At 45.7% G+C, this 18,946-nt stretch overlaps 1 protein-coding gene across 2 annotated transcripts; it reads right to left on the reverse strand.

Moving 5' to 3' along the window:
* Positions 1 to 531: 531 nt before the first annotated feature.
* Positions 532 to 17,393, reverse strand: HOMEZ (homeobox and leucine zipper encoding). 2 transcript variants are annotated; one of them, XM_025391156.1, is made up of 2 exons: positions 17,359 to 17,393; positions 532 to 3,669 (listed from the first exon to the last, which is right to left on the reverse strand). In XM_025391156.1, the coding sequence occupies exon 2, from the start codon at positions 3,635 to 3,637 to the stop codon at positions 2,063 to 2,065; it is 1,575 nt and encodes a 524-aa protein (XP_025246941.1). In that variant the 5' UTR covers positions 3,638 to 3,669; positions 17,359 to 17,393; the 3' UTR covers positions 532 to 2,062. The 2 variants fall into 2 exon arrangements, with proteins under 2 accessions (XP_025246941.1, XP_025246940.1); XM_025391155.1 differs by lacking the exon at positions 17,359 to 17,393 and adding an exon at positions 13,068 to 13,273.
* Positions 17,394 to 18,946: the final 1,553 nt, after the last annotated feature.

Raw genomic sequence — 18,946 nt, forward strand, 5'->3', positions numbered from 1 at the left:
GGGCAAACAACACTACCACTGAGATCAAACATGTATTCTACTTTGGGTACTAAAAGGCAGAAATGAGGAATTAAATAGGTTAGCCACTCACAAGTTGGCCTTAAGCAAAAATACTGGGAAAACAGAAAATAGCAGGCATCTGCCAGAAATAAATTAGCTCTTGGGAATGACCTTGTATCTGAATTAGGAGCCCTATACCCTTTCTGGTACTCTGAATTTATTTTAAAGGCATTTCTAGACACCTTCTCTTTTAGGCAAGAGCCTGTCCTGTAGCAAATGGAGTTACCTCCAAGATTGTTTTATCTCCGTTACTCCTGAAGCTTCAGAAATTTCAGTCATTATCATTTGATGGCTGAGAAACAACCTGGCTGGTGACAGATGCTGAACTATTTCCTTTTAAAGTTTTTATTCTTCTTTTAATTTACCTCAATAAGTCCTGCCCCTCCAAACAATAAATTAAAAGTATGCTGAGTTAGAATGTTAATGGATTTTGTTCCATTAATCCCTAAACCATAGGAGTGGCAAAGTGGATGAGAGAGAAACAATTTTATTTTTGGCCTTTTTATTATTATTCTAGCATTCTAGGGCTTCTACTCTTTTATTTTTAGATGGTTAACTCATTGATGATACCTATTTGCCATATAGCTGATCCCAACTGATGAAAACCATTCTAAAACATCAATAATTAATTCACTTAAAGACGATGGTCCCTCTGTCCCTAAGACAGATCCTATAAAGAGAGGGAAAAAGTCTCTTTTTCAGAAACAAATTGACAGCAAAAAGATGAAAATTTAGTCTCTGTCAAGTTGGACAGGAGGTAGTTATCAGGTTTGTAAAACCAAACCTGGAACCTACCTCCACTGCCCTTCAACAAGGGGAAACTATTCCCTCTTTCACCCCTTTGTAACACAGTTCTACTTTTTAAAACGACATCTTCCCTAATTACAACCTCCAATAAATATCCATTCTAAATTATTCTCTACCCAATTATTAAAGTTTTTCACAAGCTCAGTGGGGGAAGATTTACCCTGAGACAAACAGTGAACAGAGTGAGGATTTTGGAAAGACAGAAAAAACTACAAAGCAAAGTGGTCCCAGCATAAAAACTGAAAATAGCCAGGTACAGTGGCTCACGCCTGTAATCCCAGCACTTTGGGAGACTGAGGTGGGCAGATCACGAGGTCAGGAGATCAAGACCATCCTGGCTAACACGGTGAAACCCCATCTCTACTAAAAATGTAAAAAAATTAGCCGGGCATGGTGGTGGGCGCCTGTAGTCCCAGCTACTTGGGAGGCTGAGGCAGGAGAATGGCATGAACCCAGGAGGCAGAGCTTGCAGTGAGCTGAGATTGCGTCACTGCACTCCAGCCTGGGTGACAGAGCAAGACTCCACCTCAAAAAAAAAAAAACCCGAAAATATTCTGCCACCTGTGATTTAGTCATGAAGCAGGTGAAACATAGTCAAGTTGGTATGAGGAAAAGGAAATATTAATATTTGTGATGAGATTGGGACTTACTGAGAATCTTGGTTGTCTAGGAAATGATCAGTTATTAAGAAAAAAAGTAAGAGTCAGTTGCATCATGCACAGACTTGTGCTCAGAAACGGGGTGCAAGGCAGCCTTATATTCCAGGTAAGATGGTGGGATTGGGGATGCACTGGAATCATCAATCAAATCAGAATCCTTTACTCCTCCTTTCCAATCCTCCTGGAGAGGTGGAGCCAATGTCTGGCCTCTCTATAGTACACTAAGGGAAAAGAACAGCAGACACGAGGTGAGCAAGAGCAGTTTGCCAGCCCATGGTTTCCCCAGATCCTTAGCACTCTCTACACTAAGGTTAGAGCTCTGGATTTCTGCTGATCCAATCCCAGCCTTACTTAGTGCCCTATGGTCATCCTCCCTGGTCCACCCTCACTATATTCCCCTGCCACCCACCCTGAAGAACACAAAGCTTTTTAGTTCTCTGCCACAAGGTAATTTTAAAAATGTGGTTCCTTTGTTTAAACAGTTACTAAGTTGTTTCATCTTTTCATAACAGACCTCCCCTCCCCCAGCTCCCCACTCAGTCTTGTATGATCACATCATCATCATCATCATCTTCCTCCTCCTCCTCTTCTTCCTCATCACCTTCTAGCAGTTCTTCCTCCTCCTCTTCCTCTTCTTCATCTAGACAAACTACCACCTCAGCTGGCTGAGGTAATCGAGAGTCAAACCAATCCAGTACCTGCTGGGTGCTAAGCCTTGATGCCTGACTCAATTGAGGGATATCAGTTTCCCGTAGCTGTTGGTGGGCTGCCCAGTACCTCTCCAAGGGTTGTATATCCGGTGGGGGTGGAGGGATCGGCAGAGGTGATGTCTCAGCCCTTTCATTCAAGGAGCGGGTTGATGGTGGTGGTGTAGGAATTGCTAGGTCTTGGAAACTAGGGGCACCAGGTACTGCGTTGTCCCGAAACCATTTTAGTTGCCCATGCTTCAAGGCATAACGTGTGTCACCAAACCACTGAATGATCTCAGGCCGAGGTAAACCAGTGATCTGTTCTAACTTTTGGTAATCCTCACGCCGTGCCCATTGGCACTGTAAAAAAAAGGATTTGAGGATAGCCAGCTGCTCTTTGGTTTTGCGCTTGGTCTTTCGCTGGCGTTGCATATCTGGGGAAAGGTACTCTGTGGGGCCAACCCTACCTGGTACTGAATTATGCCGTAGCCCTTGGGGCCAGGCTGGTTCCAGATGTGGGGGTAATGCCTGTTCACTGGGTGACACTGACTGTGGGATACAACCTAATGGCTGGAGGGGTTTAGAGGTGGCAGTAGCTCCATTAGCCAGTACCTGGAAAGAAGAAGAGGAGGTAGAGGAAGAAGAGGGAGTAACACTAGATGCTGACTCCTCCTTACAACTACTGGCAATTAATGCAATTGGTGGGGGTTTATCCCGAGCTTGTGGTGGGGGGACAGTTGTGGAGTGGTTCCAGGAAGCAGTACCTATGCCATGTGATTGGTTGGGACCCCTGCCTGCCTGCTCCTTTGAGAAGCCACTGCTTTGACGATGTTGCCAAAAATCTGATTGGTGGGGGAATGCTCCACTGCCAGGTGTCATCAGGGACTCCTTTAATTTCTGGTGACTCTGTGGCAGTGGTGGCATCTGAGAGGACTCCTCAGGCTCTACCTTCAATCCTTTCGTCTGGGTGGGCTTGCTAAGAGACGGAGGACCTATTCCAATACCAACTTGTTCTGGAGCTGGCATTGGAGGAGGAGGCACCTCCTCTGGGGGCCGTCCTGCATGATGAGTAAAAGAGAGAAGGGATTTGAAATGGAGTTGGTCCCGACGGTAGACTACTCGGGCTCGAGTTTCTTCTATTTCTTCAGATGACCAGCTAATACCACAGCGGAGGCGCTGGGCCATAAACCAAGTCTTGACTTTCTCCATCTGCAACCCATAACGTAGGCAGAGAAGGGCAATGTCTGCTAGGCTGGGATAGGGAAAGTAGCTGAAGGTTTTTAGCAGGTGTTCATTGCTGTCTAGCTCACTGGTCTGGGCTGCTTGGGTCCACACAAGCTGTAGCTCCTCAGAGATTGGAGGGAGGCAGATGAGCCCCGCTGGTGAACTACTGAGACCGCTGGCCTCTTTATTAGGAGGCATGGTGCTTTCTGATTTGTGCCCTTCAGAGATAGCTGTAATAAGAAAAGAAACAGCTCAATCACTGGGTCTCCTCTTCTGACACATTGCTCAATTTCTACCAAACTAACTGCTGGACACCAAAACAATTAAGTTTCTATTTGCATCATGTTGTATTGCTTTTTAAGTGCTTCAACAGTTTCTTATTTAATTTTCATAAACAAGTCATCAGATCCTGCTTTAATTCCAATTTTCTGTGGACTAAAGTCCATAGATGTTAAATTACCCCAAGTCACATGACTGGTGAGTGTTGTTCCAAGAAAAAAATCTGTCTTTAAAGCCAGTCATGGTGGCTCATACCTGTAATCCCAGCACTTCAGGAGGCCTAGGTGAGAGGGATTGCTTGAGCCCAGGGGTTTGATACCAGCTTGGGCAACATGGTGAGACTACAAAAAATTTAAAAATCAGCTGGGCATGGTGGTTCGTGCCTGTAGTCCCAACAACTTGGGAGGCTGAGGCAGGAGGACTGCTTGAGCCTGGGAGGTCGAGGCTGCAGTGAGCTATGCTTGCACCACTGCACTCCAGCCTGGGTGATAGAGTGAGACCCTATCTAAAACAAACAAAAAAAGGTACGGTGGCTCATGCCTGTAATCCCAGCACTTTGGGAGGCCAAGGTGGGAGGATCACAAGGTCAGGAGATCGAGACCATCCTGCCCAACATGGTGAAACCCCGTCTCTACTAAAAATACAAAAATTAGCTGGGCATGGTGGTGAGCGCCTGTAATCCCAGCTACTCAGGAGGCTGAGGCAGGGGAATCATCTGAATCCAGGAGGCGGAGGTTGCAGTAAGCCGAGATCAGTGCCATTGCACTCCAGCCTGGGTCACAGGGTAAGACTCCGTCTCAAAAAAAAAAAAAAAAAAAAAAAAAAAATCTGTCTTTAGAGGTTAAGAAGGAAAACTGATCCTGATACAGTTTGTGTGTGTGTGTGTGTGTGTGTGTGTTTGAGACTGAGTCTCGCTCTGTTGCCAGGCTGGAGTGCAGTGGCACGATCTTGGCTCACTGCAACCTCCACTCCCGGGTTCAAGCAATTCTCTGCCTCAGCCTTCCGAGTAGCTGGGATTACAGGTGCCCACCACCACGCCTGGCTACTTTTTGTATTTTTAGTAGAGATGGGGTTTCACCATCTTGGCCAGACTGGTCTTGAACTCCTGACCTCGTGATCCACCTGCCTCTGGCCTCCCAAAGTGCTAGGATTACAGGTATGAGTCACCACAGCCAGCTGGTGGGGTTTTGTTTTTTTTTTAAGAGATAATATTGCTCTGTCACCCAGGCCACCCAGGCTGGAGTGCAGTGGCACCATCATATAGTTCTGATACAGCCTTCATCTTTCCTATTCAAACCCAATTCTAGAAGCTATCCACCAATTCTCACCTTCTAAATTCATGGAACAAGAATCACACAGTGAAGACTCAACCACAAAAACAAGAGGAGCAATAATTTCAACTTGTTTGTGTGTGTGTGTACATTTTTGTTTTTGTTTTTTCAAGAGACAGGGTCTCACTCTGTTGCATAGGCTGGAGTGCGGTGGCGTGATCATGGCTCATTGCAGCTTTGAACTCTTAGGCTCAAGCAATCCTCCCACCTCAGCCTCCCAAGTAGCTAGGACTACAGGTATATGCAGCCCTATCTGGCTAATCTTAAAATTTTTTGTAGACAGGGTCTCACTATGTTGCCTAGGCTGGTCTCAAACTCCTAGCCTCAAGTGATCCTCCCACCTCAGCCTCCCAAAGTGCTGAGATTACTGGAGTGAGCCACTGCACCTGGCCCTGAGAACTGTTTTTTTTTGTTTTATTTTGTTTTGTTTTTTTGAGCAGGGAGGGTCTCGCTCTGTTGCCTAGACTGGAGTGCAGTGACATGATCTCAGCTCACTGCAGCCTCTGCCTCCTGGGTTCAAGTGATTCTTGTGCCTCAACTTCCCGAGTAGCTGGGACTACAGGCGTGCGCCACCATGCCCTATTACATTTTGTATTTTTAGTAGAGATGAGGTTTCACCATGTTAACCAGGATGGTCTCGAACTCCTGACCTCAAGTGATCCACTGGCCTCAGCCTCCCAAAGTGCTGGGATTACAGGCCTGAGCCACGGCCCCTGGCCAGAACTGTTAATAACTTTTTTTTTTTTTTTTTTGAGACAGAGTCTTTTGTCACCCAGGCTGGTGTGCAGTGGTGCGATCTTGGCTCATTGCAACCTCCACCTCTCGAGTTCAAGCAATTCTCCTGCCTCAGCCTCCCAAGTAGCTGGAATTACAAGTGTGCACCATGATGCCCAGCTAATTTTTGTATTTTTAGTAGAGACGAGGTTTCACTATTGTTATAAATAAGGTTTCGGTGCCACAAAAGAAATAGCAATCGAATATAAAATTTTCTTTTTTTTCTTCTCAGCAGGGCAATTTACTTCTATAGAAGGGTGTGCCCTCACAGATGGAGTAATGGTGAGCACACACCTCAACAAGGGAGGAGAAGGGGTTCTTACCCCTGACACACGTGGCCCCTGCTGCTGTCATTCCCCTATTGGCTAGGGTTAGACCGCACAGACTAAACTAATTCCGATTGGCTAATTTAAAGAGAGTGACCGGGTGAGTGGTTTGGTTATGGCAGAGCAGGAAATCGGAATGAGTCAGGGTGGAGAATGAGTCAGGGTGGAGAATGAGTCAGGGTGGAGCAGGTAATCGGAATGAGGCAGGGTGGAGCAGGTAATCAGAATGAGTCAGGATGGGGCAGGTAATCGGAATGAGTCAGGGTGGACCAGGTAATCGGAATGAGTCAGGGTGGAGCAGGTAATCGAAATGAGTTAGGGTGGAGCAGGCAATCAGAATGGCTCAGGGTGGAACAGGTGATCGAAAAAGGTTGCTTTACAAGGAAGTTAAGTTTAAAAGTAGAAGGCAGAGAATTGAACATACTGACATATTGATTCTTTGAAGAGAAATTTAGAACTCCTATCTAATGCTCTGTTGGCCAGGCTGGTCTCGAACTCCTGACCTCAGGTGATTCACCTGCCTTGGCCTCCTAAAGTGCTGGGATTACAGGCATGAGCCACCGCGCCCGGCCACTATTTTTTTTTTAGAGACAAGGTCTCGTTATGTTGCCCAGGCTGGTGTGCTATGCATAGGTGCAATGATAATGCACTATAGCCTCGAATTCCTGGGATCAAGTGACCCTCCTGCCTCAGCCTCCTGAGTAGTTGGAACTACAGGTGCACACCATTGTCCCTGGCTTGTTACTAACTCTTTGGCTGCTAACGATTTATAATTATATTTAGAATGTGGAGCAATAGATTGGGAATACAACTGATGAATATCTGGAAGGTAGGACAGCACTGTCCTCTGCCCAGCCCCCCTTTTTTCTTTCCCTTCTTGGTGGTGGAGTGTTGGGGGAAGGTGATTGACAGTACCTTTAAGCCCTAAGCCCAAGTCTCATAGCTTTATTTTTTCCATCTCTTGGTTGGATGAGAGATGTGGGTCAGAGATCTGGGATAAATGAGGCTCACTCCCCTACCCCTTTATATCATGTGAAAATGGAGAGGGGAATGTTTCCTCCTCCAAGTCAGCCTTGGAACAAAGGTTATCCCCTCCCCCAGCCTTTGTCTCTTCCAACAGCTCAGCTTCTCCCCAGAGAGTTCCCTCAGTCACTAACAGCCCCCTCTACACAGGGCAGAAGGTCTCCTGTGCTTATCTTTTCAGCCCAGCTTTCTCCTCAAGACCAGGTGGATAGGCTCATTATAAATTGTAAGCAGCTCCTGCAAGCTACCCAGCAGCACACTGCTCCCAGGGTTATGGGTATGGGGACTGCAGGGATAGCCCTTGACTGTGCTTCTTTCCTGAAATAACTGCTCAGTTATTTCCCAGAATATTCTGTTGACAATTTTTAACTCAGCTTCCTGCATGGGCACTAGAGACCCTTTAACACATCCATCACCCTTTACTCTTAGGGGACTCCCATCTGTTTTTATTTTATTTTATTTGGAGACGGAGTCTTGCTCTGTCACCAGGCTGGAATGCAGTGGCACGATCTCGGCTCACTGCAACCTCCGCCTCCCAGGTTCAAGTGATTCTCCTGCCTCAGCCTCCTGAGTAGCTGGGACTACAGGCACGTGCCACCACGCCCAGCTAATTTTTTGTATTTTAGTAGAGACAGGGTTTCACCATGTTGGCCAGGATGGTCTCGATCTCCTGACCTCATGATCTGCCTGCCTCAGCCTCCCAAAGTGCTGGGATTTCAAGCATGAAACACTGGGCCCAGCCTTCCATCTGTGTTTTTAAGTATTACTCCTGATCTGCTAAGGATAGGACAGGATTCCTATGTAAATGCTACATGATGAATTGCAAAAATAAACCTCAAGTCCATAAATTTAGAGCAATGTGGTAGCAAGGATTGTACACCATGATTTTTAAAATTCAGAAACATTTTAATACATGTCACCATTTCCTTTTAACAAGCAAATCTAACCAACTGAGGCCATGCAGACCCTGAAAGCAATACTGCTTGAAGAGCCCCTTAAGAGGGTCAATGGAGGCAGCATGGCATGACGGGTAGAAATATAAATTCTTCGATAAGGCCAGCCTCTAAGTTTGAATCCTGGTTCTGCCACTTATCAGCTATGTGATCTCAGGCAAGTTACTTAACTTACATGAGCCTGGTTTCCTCCTATGTAACAAAGTAACAGTGCAGAGAGTACGTAATAGTACTATGTGCTAGGTGTTATGCATAGGCAGGGCATAGAGCAACTGTTAGGGGATGGATGTCCAGGGTGAGACAAATTGATGCAACTACACTTTCTAGAATGCTGCTTGTCCTTGGGCAGTTATTTAACTCCTCTAAGCCTTAGTTTCTCATCAGAAAAAAAAGCACCTTGGGCCAAGTGCAGTGGCTCACGCCTGTAATATCACCACCTTGGGAGGCCAAGGTGGGCAGATGGTTTGAGCCCAGGAGTTTGAGACCAGCCTGGGCAACATGGTGAAACTGTCTCTACAAATAATAATAATAATAATAATAATAATACAAAATATTAGCTGGGCATGGTGGTGCAACTGTAGTCCTAGCTACTCGGGAGGCTGAGGTGGGAGGATTGCTTGAGCCCGGGAGGTGGAGGTTGCAGTGAGCCAAGATTGTGCACTGCACCACAGTCTGGGTGACAGAGAGAGACCCTGTCTCAAAAAAAAAAAGAGAAAAGCAAAAAAGCACCTACCCAGCAAGTTTATTACTAAATGAAAAAGTGCACTTGAGATTGTAACTAGAACAAAGTAAGGGCTCAGTAAATAGCAGCTTTTATCATGACTTTAACTTCATGGAGGTGATTTTGATGTAAAGTAATGCTCCTCCTAGACAATGGGGTAACTGGGACAAAGACTGAATCATTTAAAAATCACTGTTTTCAATCTATTTTTGCAGAGCCCTAATTCTAGCTAGTGATGAGGAAACCAGTGTATCTATGATTCTATGCTTTTTATATTTTGGGGTTTAAATACAATTTCAGAATGTATTTATTGCTTAAAAAAATGTATGAAAACCACTGCTTTAGAATTGCTTCCATAATTTGGATCCTTTGTGATTGGTATGTCAGTTGCCTATGTGATAGTTCCACCTTTGCCCTTTCAGGTTCATCCAGGACACAGCTGAAATGGCCTGGGAGGCACTGCTTGCATGGCCAGGTGCTAAACTAGTATTTAGAAACTGTGGCCCACCGGGAACACCATCAAATCCAAGTTGGAGAATACTTTATGATGGTAACGCTTGACATCTACTTAACCTCATTTGCGTCCTATTATATAAAGACACAATAACACTTTAGAGATAAGGAAAATAAAACATGAGGAACAAAGCAGTCCAGTGTGAGGATGATGAATACTGCCAGATGGGAATATAAGGCAGGCACATTTATAAGTATTAACAGTTGTAAGGAAGCATTTTACTTTCATTTATGTGGCTTGATGTCCTTCACATTCTTGGCATCGGCTTGATATTTCAGTGTAACATACAGTACTGAAAACAACATATTTGGTGTACTATACGCATCCAGTTTTCACTTACACAAAACACCAGTTATGGAACACTTCCTGAAACAGAGTGGTGGCTTAAATCAAGGCACAGCTGTATAGCTGGTACTTCCCTGGAAGAATCTGGCTTTGAACTAAGAGAAAACTATAACCAGAATGGCTCATGAGAATTATAACAAGTAGGGCAGACCCTATAGTAATCAAAATCATAATAAAGACACTATAGTATCTTGTGTTCTTGTGTGTCCATTTTGGATTAAGTAGAAAAAGAAGGGAATCAAAAGCTGAAGTGAGGAGTCCTAGCACAGAGGAGGTAGTGGTGGTGGTGGTGAGTATCTATTCTGAACAACTTCTAAATTTGTATCCTTATTAAATATGCCAGATGTGTCCCACTGCTACTTAAAAATCACTAATAAAAATATATGGAGTCATGGCCAGGTTGCAGTGGCTCATGCCTGTATTCCCAGCACTTTGGGAGGCAGGAGGATCACTTGAGCTCAGGAATTCAAGACCAGCCTGGGCAACATAGCAAGACCTCGTCTCTACAAATAAATATATAAATTTAAAAAAAAAAAAAAAATTCTCAGCCAGGCATGGTGACTCATGCCTATAATCCTAGCACTTTGGGAGGTTGAGGCCAGCGGATCACGAGGTCAAGAGATCGAGACCATCCTGGCCAAATTGGTGAAACCCCGTCTCTACTAAAAATACAAAAATTAGCTGGGTGTGTTGGCATGTGCCTGTAGTACCAGCTACTCGGGAGGCTGAGGCAGGAGCATCACTTGAACTCAGGAGGCCGAGGTTGCAGTGAGCCAAGATTGTGTCACTGCACTCCAGCCTGGCTACAGTGAGACTCTGTCTCAAAAAAAAAAAAATTCTCTCTCTCTGAGTCAGTATAACACCCTCCTTTCCCCTTGGGCTTTCCATATCCCTGGACAGATGGCAGACAAGAATGGACTGTCTTAAACTTCCAGTTTCTGTGTTTACACAGTCCTAGGAAAAAGAGGACTCTAGAACTTTAGGTTTGAACCTAGGCCTATCGTTAAATTAGGAGACAGTTAAAGTGGGAGGCAAAGCTGGGTATAGTGGCTCACGCCTATAATCCCAGCACTTTGGGAGGCCGAGGCGGGAGGATCACTTGAGGTCAAGAGTTCGAGACCAGCCTGGTCAACACGGTGAAACCCGTCTCTATTAAAAATACAAAAATTAGCCAGGCATGGTGGCATGCGCATGTAGTCCCAGCTACTGGGAAAGCTGAGGCAGGAGAATCGCTTGAACCTGGGAGGCAGAGGTTGCAGTGAGCCATGATCACACCATTGTATTCCAGCCTGGGGGACAGAGTGAGACTCTGTCTCAAAAAATAAAAAATAAAAATAAATAAATAAAGTGGGAAATGAGATATGATCCTGCAGAGTTCCCTAAATCTTTATTTAGAGGCAGTCTGAAGTACTCCTGAAATGTGTTTGGGGACACAGTTTTAAGGGCCTTAAAGATGTATAGTGATATTCAGCTTATATGCTTCTTAACTTTTTAGTTCATGAACCTCTGAGAATCAGACAAAAGTTACAGACCCTCAGAAAGTTATGACTAACCTTCCCGAAATAAACATTCACACTTACACAGTAAACTCAGGGCCTTTAGTGACTGCCAAGAAGCCAGGTTAAGGATTACTGCCTCATATCCTTCCAGCTTAACAAAGGCAATATGGTAATCACTTAAAGATGAACAGTTTGATGTGAACGAATGTAAAGAGTTGATGGAATACTCAGGAATTCAAGTGCGTTTAGAAGGGACAAGGTATTTGTGATATTAGTTGGAAAGAGTGGAAGGGAAGGATGCTCACCTGGGCCAGGAGCCTGGCTTAACTGACCCACTGGATTACATGACCAATACCATGGTGCACTGGAAACTAAAGGCCAGTAGGCTACTACTAGTGCGCCAAAATCATCTGCTTCATTCAGTTGTCCTGTGTGCTGGGGCCAGTTTTGTGTGATTACAAACCTGCTTATGTCCACACTTTTTTCAGTGTCTGTATAATAATGTAATTAAACCTCATGTAAACCTATGAAAAATCACTGCATTGAAAACTGTTCCTTCAGGAATACTGATTTTTAAAAAATTGGTCCTATGAAAACTAAGTCAAATGTTTTGGAGAGACATAACGCAAAGAAGAGTATGCATTTTAAAAATTGTTGAGTTGGGAGTGAGCAAGACAACTGTAAAAGATTGAGGGGTGGGACTTAATCTCAAAAGTACTCTGCACTCAAAAGCGTCTGAATTCTTACTTCACTTTAAATAAAGCAAAACGGGAAATCAAAGATGATGAAAGTGCCTGAGTGGCTCTCATCTCAGACTGCACTGTAGAATTACCTGGGAAGCTTAAAAACCAGGCCACTCTCCTCCCCATTCAGATTCAATAGTCTGTACTGGGGTCCAGGCATCCACAGTTTTTTTAAAAGTTCTCAGGGTACAGCCAGGTTTGAGACTCCCTGTGTAGTTAACACTGGAAAGAGAATTGGGAACTCCGAACAGCAGTCTTAGACACAAGAACAGTCTCACCACTACATCAAAAGATTGGTGAAATGGACATACTTTTAATTATAATGTTCAAGATATGTATGCATTATCTTTAAAATTCCCAATCTGGTTTTTTCAATTACAACCATCTAACCTAATCATGTAATATAAAAGGGCTTCAAGTGTATGATGGGAAGGAGGCTCACATGACAAAAAAAAAAAAAAAAAAAAAAATCTCCTGATCTGGGCCCACATTACCAAACAGGTCTCAGCTTGAGTCTTCTTTCAGTTTAGGAGTCTCAGAATAGGACGCAACACTAGGAACCCCAGAGGACTCGGGTTCTCAGTTTCCTGGTTGGTTTTCTGAGTATGGCTGGGTACGGGAATCAGAGGGGCAGTTTCTTCTAAACCTTTCATTCCCAAAGGCCGCTGATCCCCCAGAAGCAAGGCCAGGTTCTGCACGTGTGTTGAGGTCGCCAGGAGGTAGCCATGGGGGTTGGGGGTTTGTGTGGCGTCGGGGGGGGGGGGGGCTGGGAAGGAAATGTTTCTCCTATCCTCCATTTCACAGGCAGTCCAGAAGGCTCCGAACTGGGTCAGGGAACAAAAAGTTGTTGCACTTGGGACGATGAGCCCCATGAGGCAGGCGAATCTCAATCCTACTCTCGCCAAGGGCGCCCCAACCCAACCTTCTTGCCCTCCCCTACACAGACACTTACCCTCCCCTAGTTACAACAGGGAACCGAAAAGTCCAGAGGAGAAAAAAGAGAGAACCGAGCCACTTCGAACCTAGAATTCTCCCCCCACCAGCGCGGGGATGGGACTCCAGAGGTGGGAGACCGTACACGAGCTGGGAGGGGAAGTCCAAGGGGCTGGGGATCACTCACCGCGGTCCAGCCCGGGCGGCGGCTCCCAGCCTCGCACCATGGGCCGGGGGGAAGTGGGGGAGAGGGCAGGGGGCCTCCGAGTGGGAGTGGGGTTGCTGCCCGGTGCGGCCGCTCCGAGCCCACCCGAGCGATGGCCGAAACCGGGACTGCCCCCCCACACCGCCCCCGGGAGTGCGCCGGTCTACCCAGCCCTGCTCGAGCAAGTTGGAGGCGGGGCGGATGGGTGGGGTGGGCGTCCAGAGGCGGTGCCAAGGTGGCCCGAGTCCTGATTGGTGGGCGCAGGCGGGCGGGCACGGGCGAAGTGCACTGGGCTGGCCATTGGCTGCTCGGGTCTCGGCTGAAGTCGGCTATTGGCTGCGTGGGCCTCAGCTGGGGTCATCTATTGGATGCGTGGGGCAGGGAAGATGTCCCCTGGGGCCAAGCTGCGGTGCCTGGTACCTCCCCCTACCCTCGACCTATGGGCGCTGGACCTTTGGAGTACACCGGGCCAGGATCCCTCCGAAATTCCCCAAGGAGGGACACTGCACTTTGCCGAACTGTCTGGACCGCCAACAACTCCCAATTTGTTTCCTTCTGAAGGAAGCCCTCCAGGAAGACCTTTTCAGTGCCCCCTCCCGAGCCATACACACGAGCTGCGCCTTTCCCAGCCGAGAGCCCAACCGCCACCAGCAGCGTCAGCAGTAACAAAGCGCCTAAAGCAACCGGGAACTTGTTCTCGAGATGGATCAGATGTCTTGCCACCCGGAAAGACGAGGACCTTAGGAGCCTGCGGGCGACTTAGGCCGTTCCCTGGGTCAAACTGGCACCAGACCGATGTTCCCAAAGATGAAGTGCTGGAGCAGTCAGCTCATTGGGACCTACCAGACCCTCCGGCTCCCCTCCTTGCCCTAGAAAAGAGGACCCGGAGTTCTGCATAGTATTTGTTTTTCACTAGCTAGAAAGGGATGAAGACTGAGATGGGAGAATGACTTGATTCCAAGAGTTCGAGGCCAGTCTGGGCAACATAGTGAGACCTTGCCTCAAAAAAAAATTTTTTTTAACTTACAAAAAGAAAGGGATGACAATAAAACGGACTTCACCAAAGCAGTATCCCACACAGTATGAAGTTATAGGCCAAAATTTGTATTTTAGGATTCCCCATCTTCTGTGAGACAAAGTAACAAATGTAAGAAGCCAGACTTGCTCAGTTCTGCTTGGCAACATAATTTCACAAAGCCTCTGACTCTGAAGTCTCTGGGATGACCCTTTGAAGACAAAAGAGGATAGGGCACGCAGTCAACCATGTCTCTTGCCTGAGTCACTATATTCCCTAAAAGATAAACGGGCTGGGAGCGGTGGCTCACAAACCTAATCCCAATGCTTTGGGAGGTCAAAGAGGGAGGATTGCTTGAGGCCAGGATCCAAGACCAGCGAGGCAACAAAGCGAGTCCCTGTCTCTGCAGAAAAATTTAAAAATTAGCTGGACTTGGTGGCGTGCACTTGTAGTCCCAGCTACTCAGGAGGCTGAAGCAGGAGGATCGTTTGAGCCCAGGAGTTGTAGGCTGTAGTGAGCTATGATTGCACCACTGCACTGCAGCCTAGGCAACAGAGTGACACCCTGTCTCTAAAAATTCATAATAATAATAATAATAAAAGATAAATGACCCTAGTCCTTGCCTTTTCTTGCACATAAGATGACGTCCAACGGGGTTAAGGATGTTGCCTCTATAATCTATAACCAAATGTACTCTTACACCCAAACTTTTATGTGATTCTGCTTTAATGTAACTTGTGAGCAAATTTGAGGTAACTGCTGAGCACATACTGAACCCCCACTACCTGTATGTAAGCTGTAGATTAAAATAGCGTCAGAGCAGTCTGAACCTTTCTATTTAAAAAAAATAGAAGTGAGACTGGGTCTCACTCTGTCGTCCAGGCTGGAATGCAGTGGTGCGATCTTCACTCATGGTGGCCTTGACCTCCCAGGCTGAAGCAATCCTCCTGCCTCAGCCTCCTTAGTAGCTGGGACTACAGGCATGCGCTGCCATGACTGCCAAATTATTGTATTTTTTTGTAGAGATGGGGTTCTGTCATGTTGACCAGGTTGGTCTCAAACTCTCGGGCTCAAGCAATCCACCGATCTCTGCCTCCCAAAGTGCTGAGATTACAGGCATGAGCCACCACGCCCGACTGAACCTTTCTAAAGGGCTGCTTGCTTTTGGTCTATAGACCCGAGTCTATAATCCTCAGTAAGATTTCTGATTACAACTTTTCTCTAGTAAACATGCCTAAAACTTGGAAACAATCTTTTCTGAAGTGACTCTTCTGTTCTCATGTTGGTCTTTGAAAAAGTCTCTTCTTGCCTACTTAGGTAATGTAACACTGTATATATAATACAGAACATTTTCAGACTTTGTCCTGTATTCCCAGACCTCACCACTCCGCCTCCTGACATACCTCCAAGAAGCCATCATAATGTATTCTTCATGGCTGCATTCTAAGGTACAGAGCTATTTTAAGGTGGCCAGGCATCATATATCTCCTGCGGAATTGAGCTCTATTTTCTGTTGCTGTAGCTGTATTTGCCCCTGCCTCCTCTGCTCCCTCATTTCACTTAGTAACAATCTCAACCTAATAGCCAGTCCCACATCCTTCAAACTGATATCTGGCAAAAAACATAATGGGGTAAACAATGGAAAGACATATAAATCAGCTTTAAGGTTAGACACTTTCGATCCTTTAGGGTTTGAAGCAAGGCTGGTGACATATACAAACCTTTTCATAAATCATGATTATCCGCAATGCCTTATTGGTTTGTATGTAATGAAGGGAAAAGTGAAACATTTTAGGCAGCAGTAGCAATTCTGTTATCTGTGGAGAGGTCATTCCCTTATAATCCAAACAATGAATGAGACTGCATTGACTGAGAGGAATTCATGTGTGTTTGACTAGAAAGCCAGGTAAGAACTGTCAGTGGGAACCAAAAACCTGACCCTGGAGGGTTCAATGAGTCACTCTGGATGTCACTAATCATGGACTTGGAATTACAAAAGGTGAATGGCCCAGTTACCTTTCTTGTCTCAGAAAGATACTGCCAAGAATCAGGAGTGGGGGACAGAATTGAAGACAGATTTAGGAATAAGGGGAATCCAAGGAAGGGAAAAGAAACTTTCCTGCCTCAGTTCCAAATGTAGGCTGAAGCCTCCTCCTCCTATGTGGGCTTCTCCCTATAGCTTTGGATGGAATGGACTGGGCTGGGGAAGTGAAGGGAAGGGAGATGTCCAGGCTGACAAGGGTCCCACCTTTAGTAACACAATAACCTCCCCCAACTCTTCCAGGGATCACTGCTAAAGAATGGGGACTCATGTCATCCTCACTGTAGATATGTTAATGCTCCATCTCTAGTGAAAGCTTTCTTTCCCTTCGCATGAGTGAGACATTAGCAGAGCTGACCCTCCGGAGCCATGTTTTACTCTATAGCAAGCTTGTTCAACATGTGGCCCAGGACAGCTCAGCTTTGAATGCGGCCCAACACAAATTCATATACTTTCTTAAAACATTTTGAGACTTTTTTGTGTGATTTTGTTGTTGTTATTGTTGTTCATCAGCTATCATTAGTGTTAGTGTATTTTATGTGAGGTACAAGACAATTCTTCTTCCAATGTGGCCCCAGGGAAGCAAAAAAATTGGACACCCCATTCTATAGCTAAGGAATCTAAAGTTTCAGAGTCCTTCCCTGCATAGACTCACCCAAGGCATGGGAGGAGCCCCAGCAATGTGTTAACGCAATTGTAGGCTTTTGTAAAAGTTTGACAAAATATATTTAAATGGTAATTGGTTAAGATTGAGGTCTCCTAGATGACAGGTTGACCTGGGCAGCAAACCACCATGGCCCATGTATACCTATGTAACAGACCTGGACGTTCTGCACATGTAACCCAGAACTTAAAGAAAAATTTAAAAAAAAGAGAAATTTTTGAATCTTAATTTTTATTCTGCAATATGGATGTAGAAGTCAGTAGAAAAACCCAGCATATTAATAATTTCACATTTCTTGACTAACCTCAAACTTTTTTTTTTTTTTTTTTTTTTTTTTTGAGACGGAGTCTCGCTCTGTCGCCCAGGCTGGAGTGCTGTGACCGGATCTCAGCTCACTGCAAGCTCCGCCTCCCGGGTGCCCGCCATTCTCCTGCCTCAGCCTCCCGAGTAGCTGGGACTACAGGCGCCCGCCACCACGCCTGGCTAGTTTTTTGTATTTTTTAGTAGAGACGGGGTTTCACCGTGTTAGCCAGGATGGTCTCGATCTCCTGACCTCGTGATCCGCCCGTCTCGGCCTCCCAAAGTGCTGGGATTACAGGCGTGAGCCACCGCGCCCGGCGACTAACCTCAAACTTAAATGAGCTAAAGTTTACTTTTTTTTCCTCCTCTAGTTGCTTTCACACTTTTAAAGATAGTAACCAAATTATTCCTCTGAGACATTTCTGGTAAGATGTATATCTTTACTGTTGGATTGTTTAACAAACAATTAAGCCTAGAAGTTATTTGAGTACATAAAGGTGTAAGAATGATACAATGGAATTTTGGGACTGGGGAGTTGGGGGGAAGAGTGGGAGGGGAGTGAGGGATAAAAGACTACACATTGGTTGCAGTGGACACTGCTCAGGTGATGGGTGCACAAGAATCTCAGAAATCCCTACTAAAGAACTTATCCATGTAACCAAACACCACCTGTTCCCTAAAACCTATTGAAATAAAAAAAAATTTTAAAGGCAAAAAAGAAAAAAAAAGATTGAGGTCTTTTTCATTTATGATTTCACCTCTATCACATGTCTCCTTTTGTCAGGTGGCAATGGAAAAGCCATGGACATTTTGGGATTGGCAATGGGAGTTGGGAATACATTTTTTTTTTTTTTTTGAGTCAGGGGTCTCACTCTGTCCCCCAGGCCGAAGCGGGTTGGTTCAACCATGGCACACTGCAGCCTTGACCTCGCCAGGCTCACGTGATCCTCCCACTTCAGCTTCCCAAGTAGCCCGGACTACAGGCACACTGCCACAGCTGGCTAATTTTTTGTATTTTTTTGTTGCCCAGATGGGTCTCAAACTCCTGAGCTCAAGCAGTCTGCCCACCTTGGTTTCCCAAAGTGTTGGGATTACAGGCATGAGCCACTGTGCTGGGTGGCAATACATTTAGTGTGGGTTTAGTAGGTATACTTAAGTGATTTGCAGTTACTTCTGTGACTAAATTATCCCCATGTAGTTATAATGTTATGAACTGAACTATATCCCCCCAAAAATTCATGTTAAAGTCTTAACCCCTAGTATTTCAGAATGTAACCGTGTTTGGAGATAAGATCTTTAAAGAGGTAACTGTGTTAAAATGAGGTCTTTAGGATCCGGGCGCAGTGGCTCACACCTGTAATCCCAGCACTACGGGAGGCCAAGGTGGGAGGATCACTTGAGCCCAGGAGTTTGAGACCAGCCTGAGCAACACAGTGAGACCCCGTCCCCTGTCTCTACAGAAAATAAAAAATGAGCCCAGTGTGATGATGTGTGCCTGTAGTCCCAGCTACTTGGGAGACTGAGGTGGGAGGATTGCTAGAGCCCAGGAGACTGAGGCTTCAGTGAAACATGATCGCACCACTGTTCTCCAATCTGAGTGACAGAGCGAGACCCCATCTCAAAATAAAATAATAAATGAGGTCTATAGGGTGGATTCTAATACAGTGTCACTGGTGTCCTTATGAGAGGAAATGTTGACACAGTTGTGTACACAGAGCAAAGAGCGTGTGAAGGCACAGGGAGAATATAGCCGTTTAGAAACCAAGGAGAGACCTCAGAACAAAGCAACTTCCCCAACACCTTGATCTTGAGCATCTGGCTTTCAGAACTGAGAAAATAAA

The sequence above is a fragment of the Theropithecus gelada genome, chromosome 7b, assembly GCF_003255815.1.
Source record: "Theropithecus gelada isolate Dixy chromosome 7b, Tgel_1.0, whole genome shotgun sequence".
In the NCBI taxonomy this organism is placed as follows: domain Eukaryota; kingdom Metazoa; phylum Chordata; class Mammalia; order Primates; family Cercopithecidae; genus Theropithecus; species Theropithecus gelada.

Bases quoted from the DNA above. Each gene is read 5' to 3' on its own strand.
- HOMEZ (XM_025391155.1), bottom strand. From the start codon at position 13,107: ATGGTGCGAGGCTGGGAGCCGCCGCCCGGGCTGGACCGCG. The intron at 3,670-13,067 runs GTGAGTGATCCC...TTCTTATTACAG, and splicing joins GCCGCCCGGGCTGGACCGCG to CTATCTCTGAAGGGCACAAA.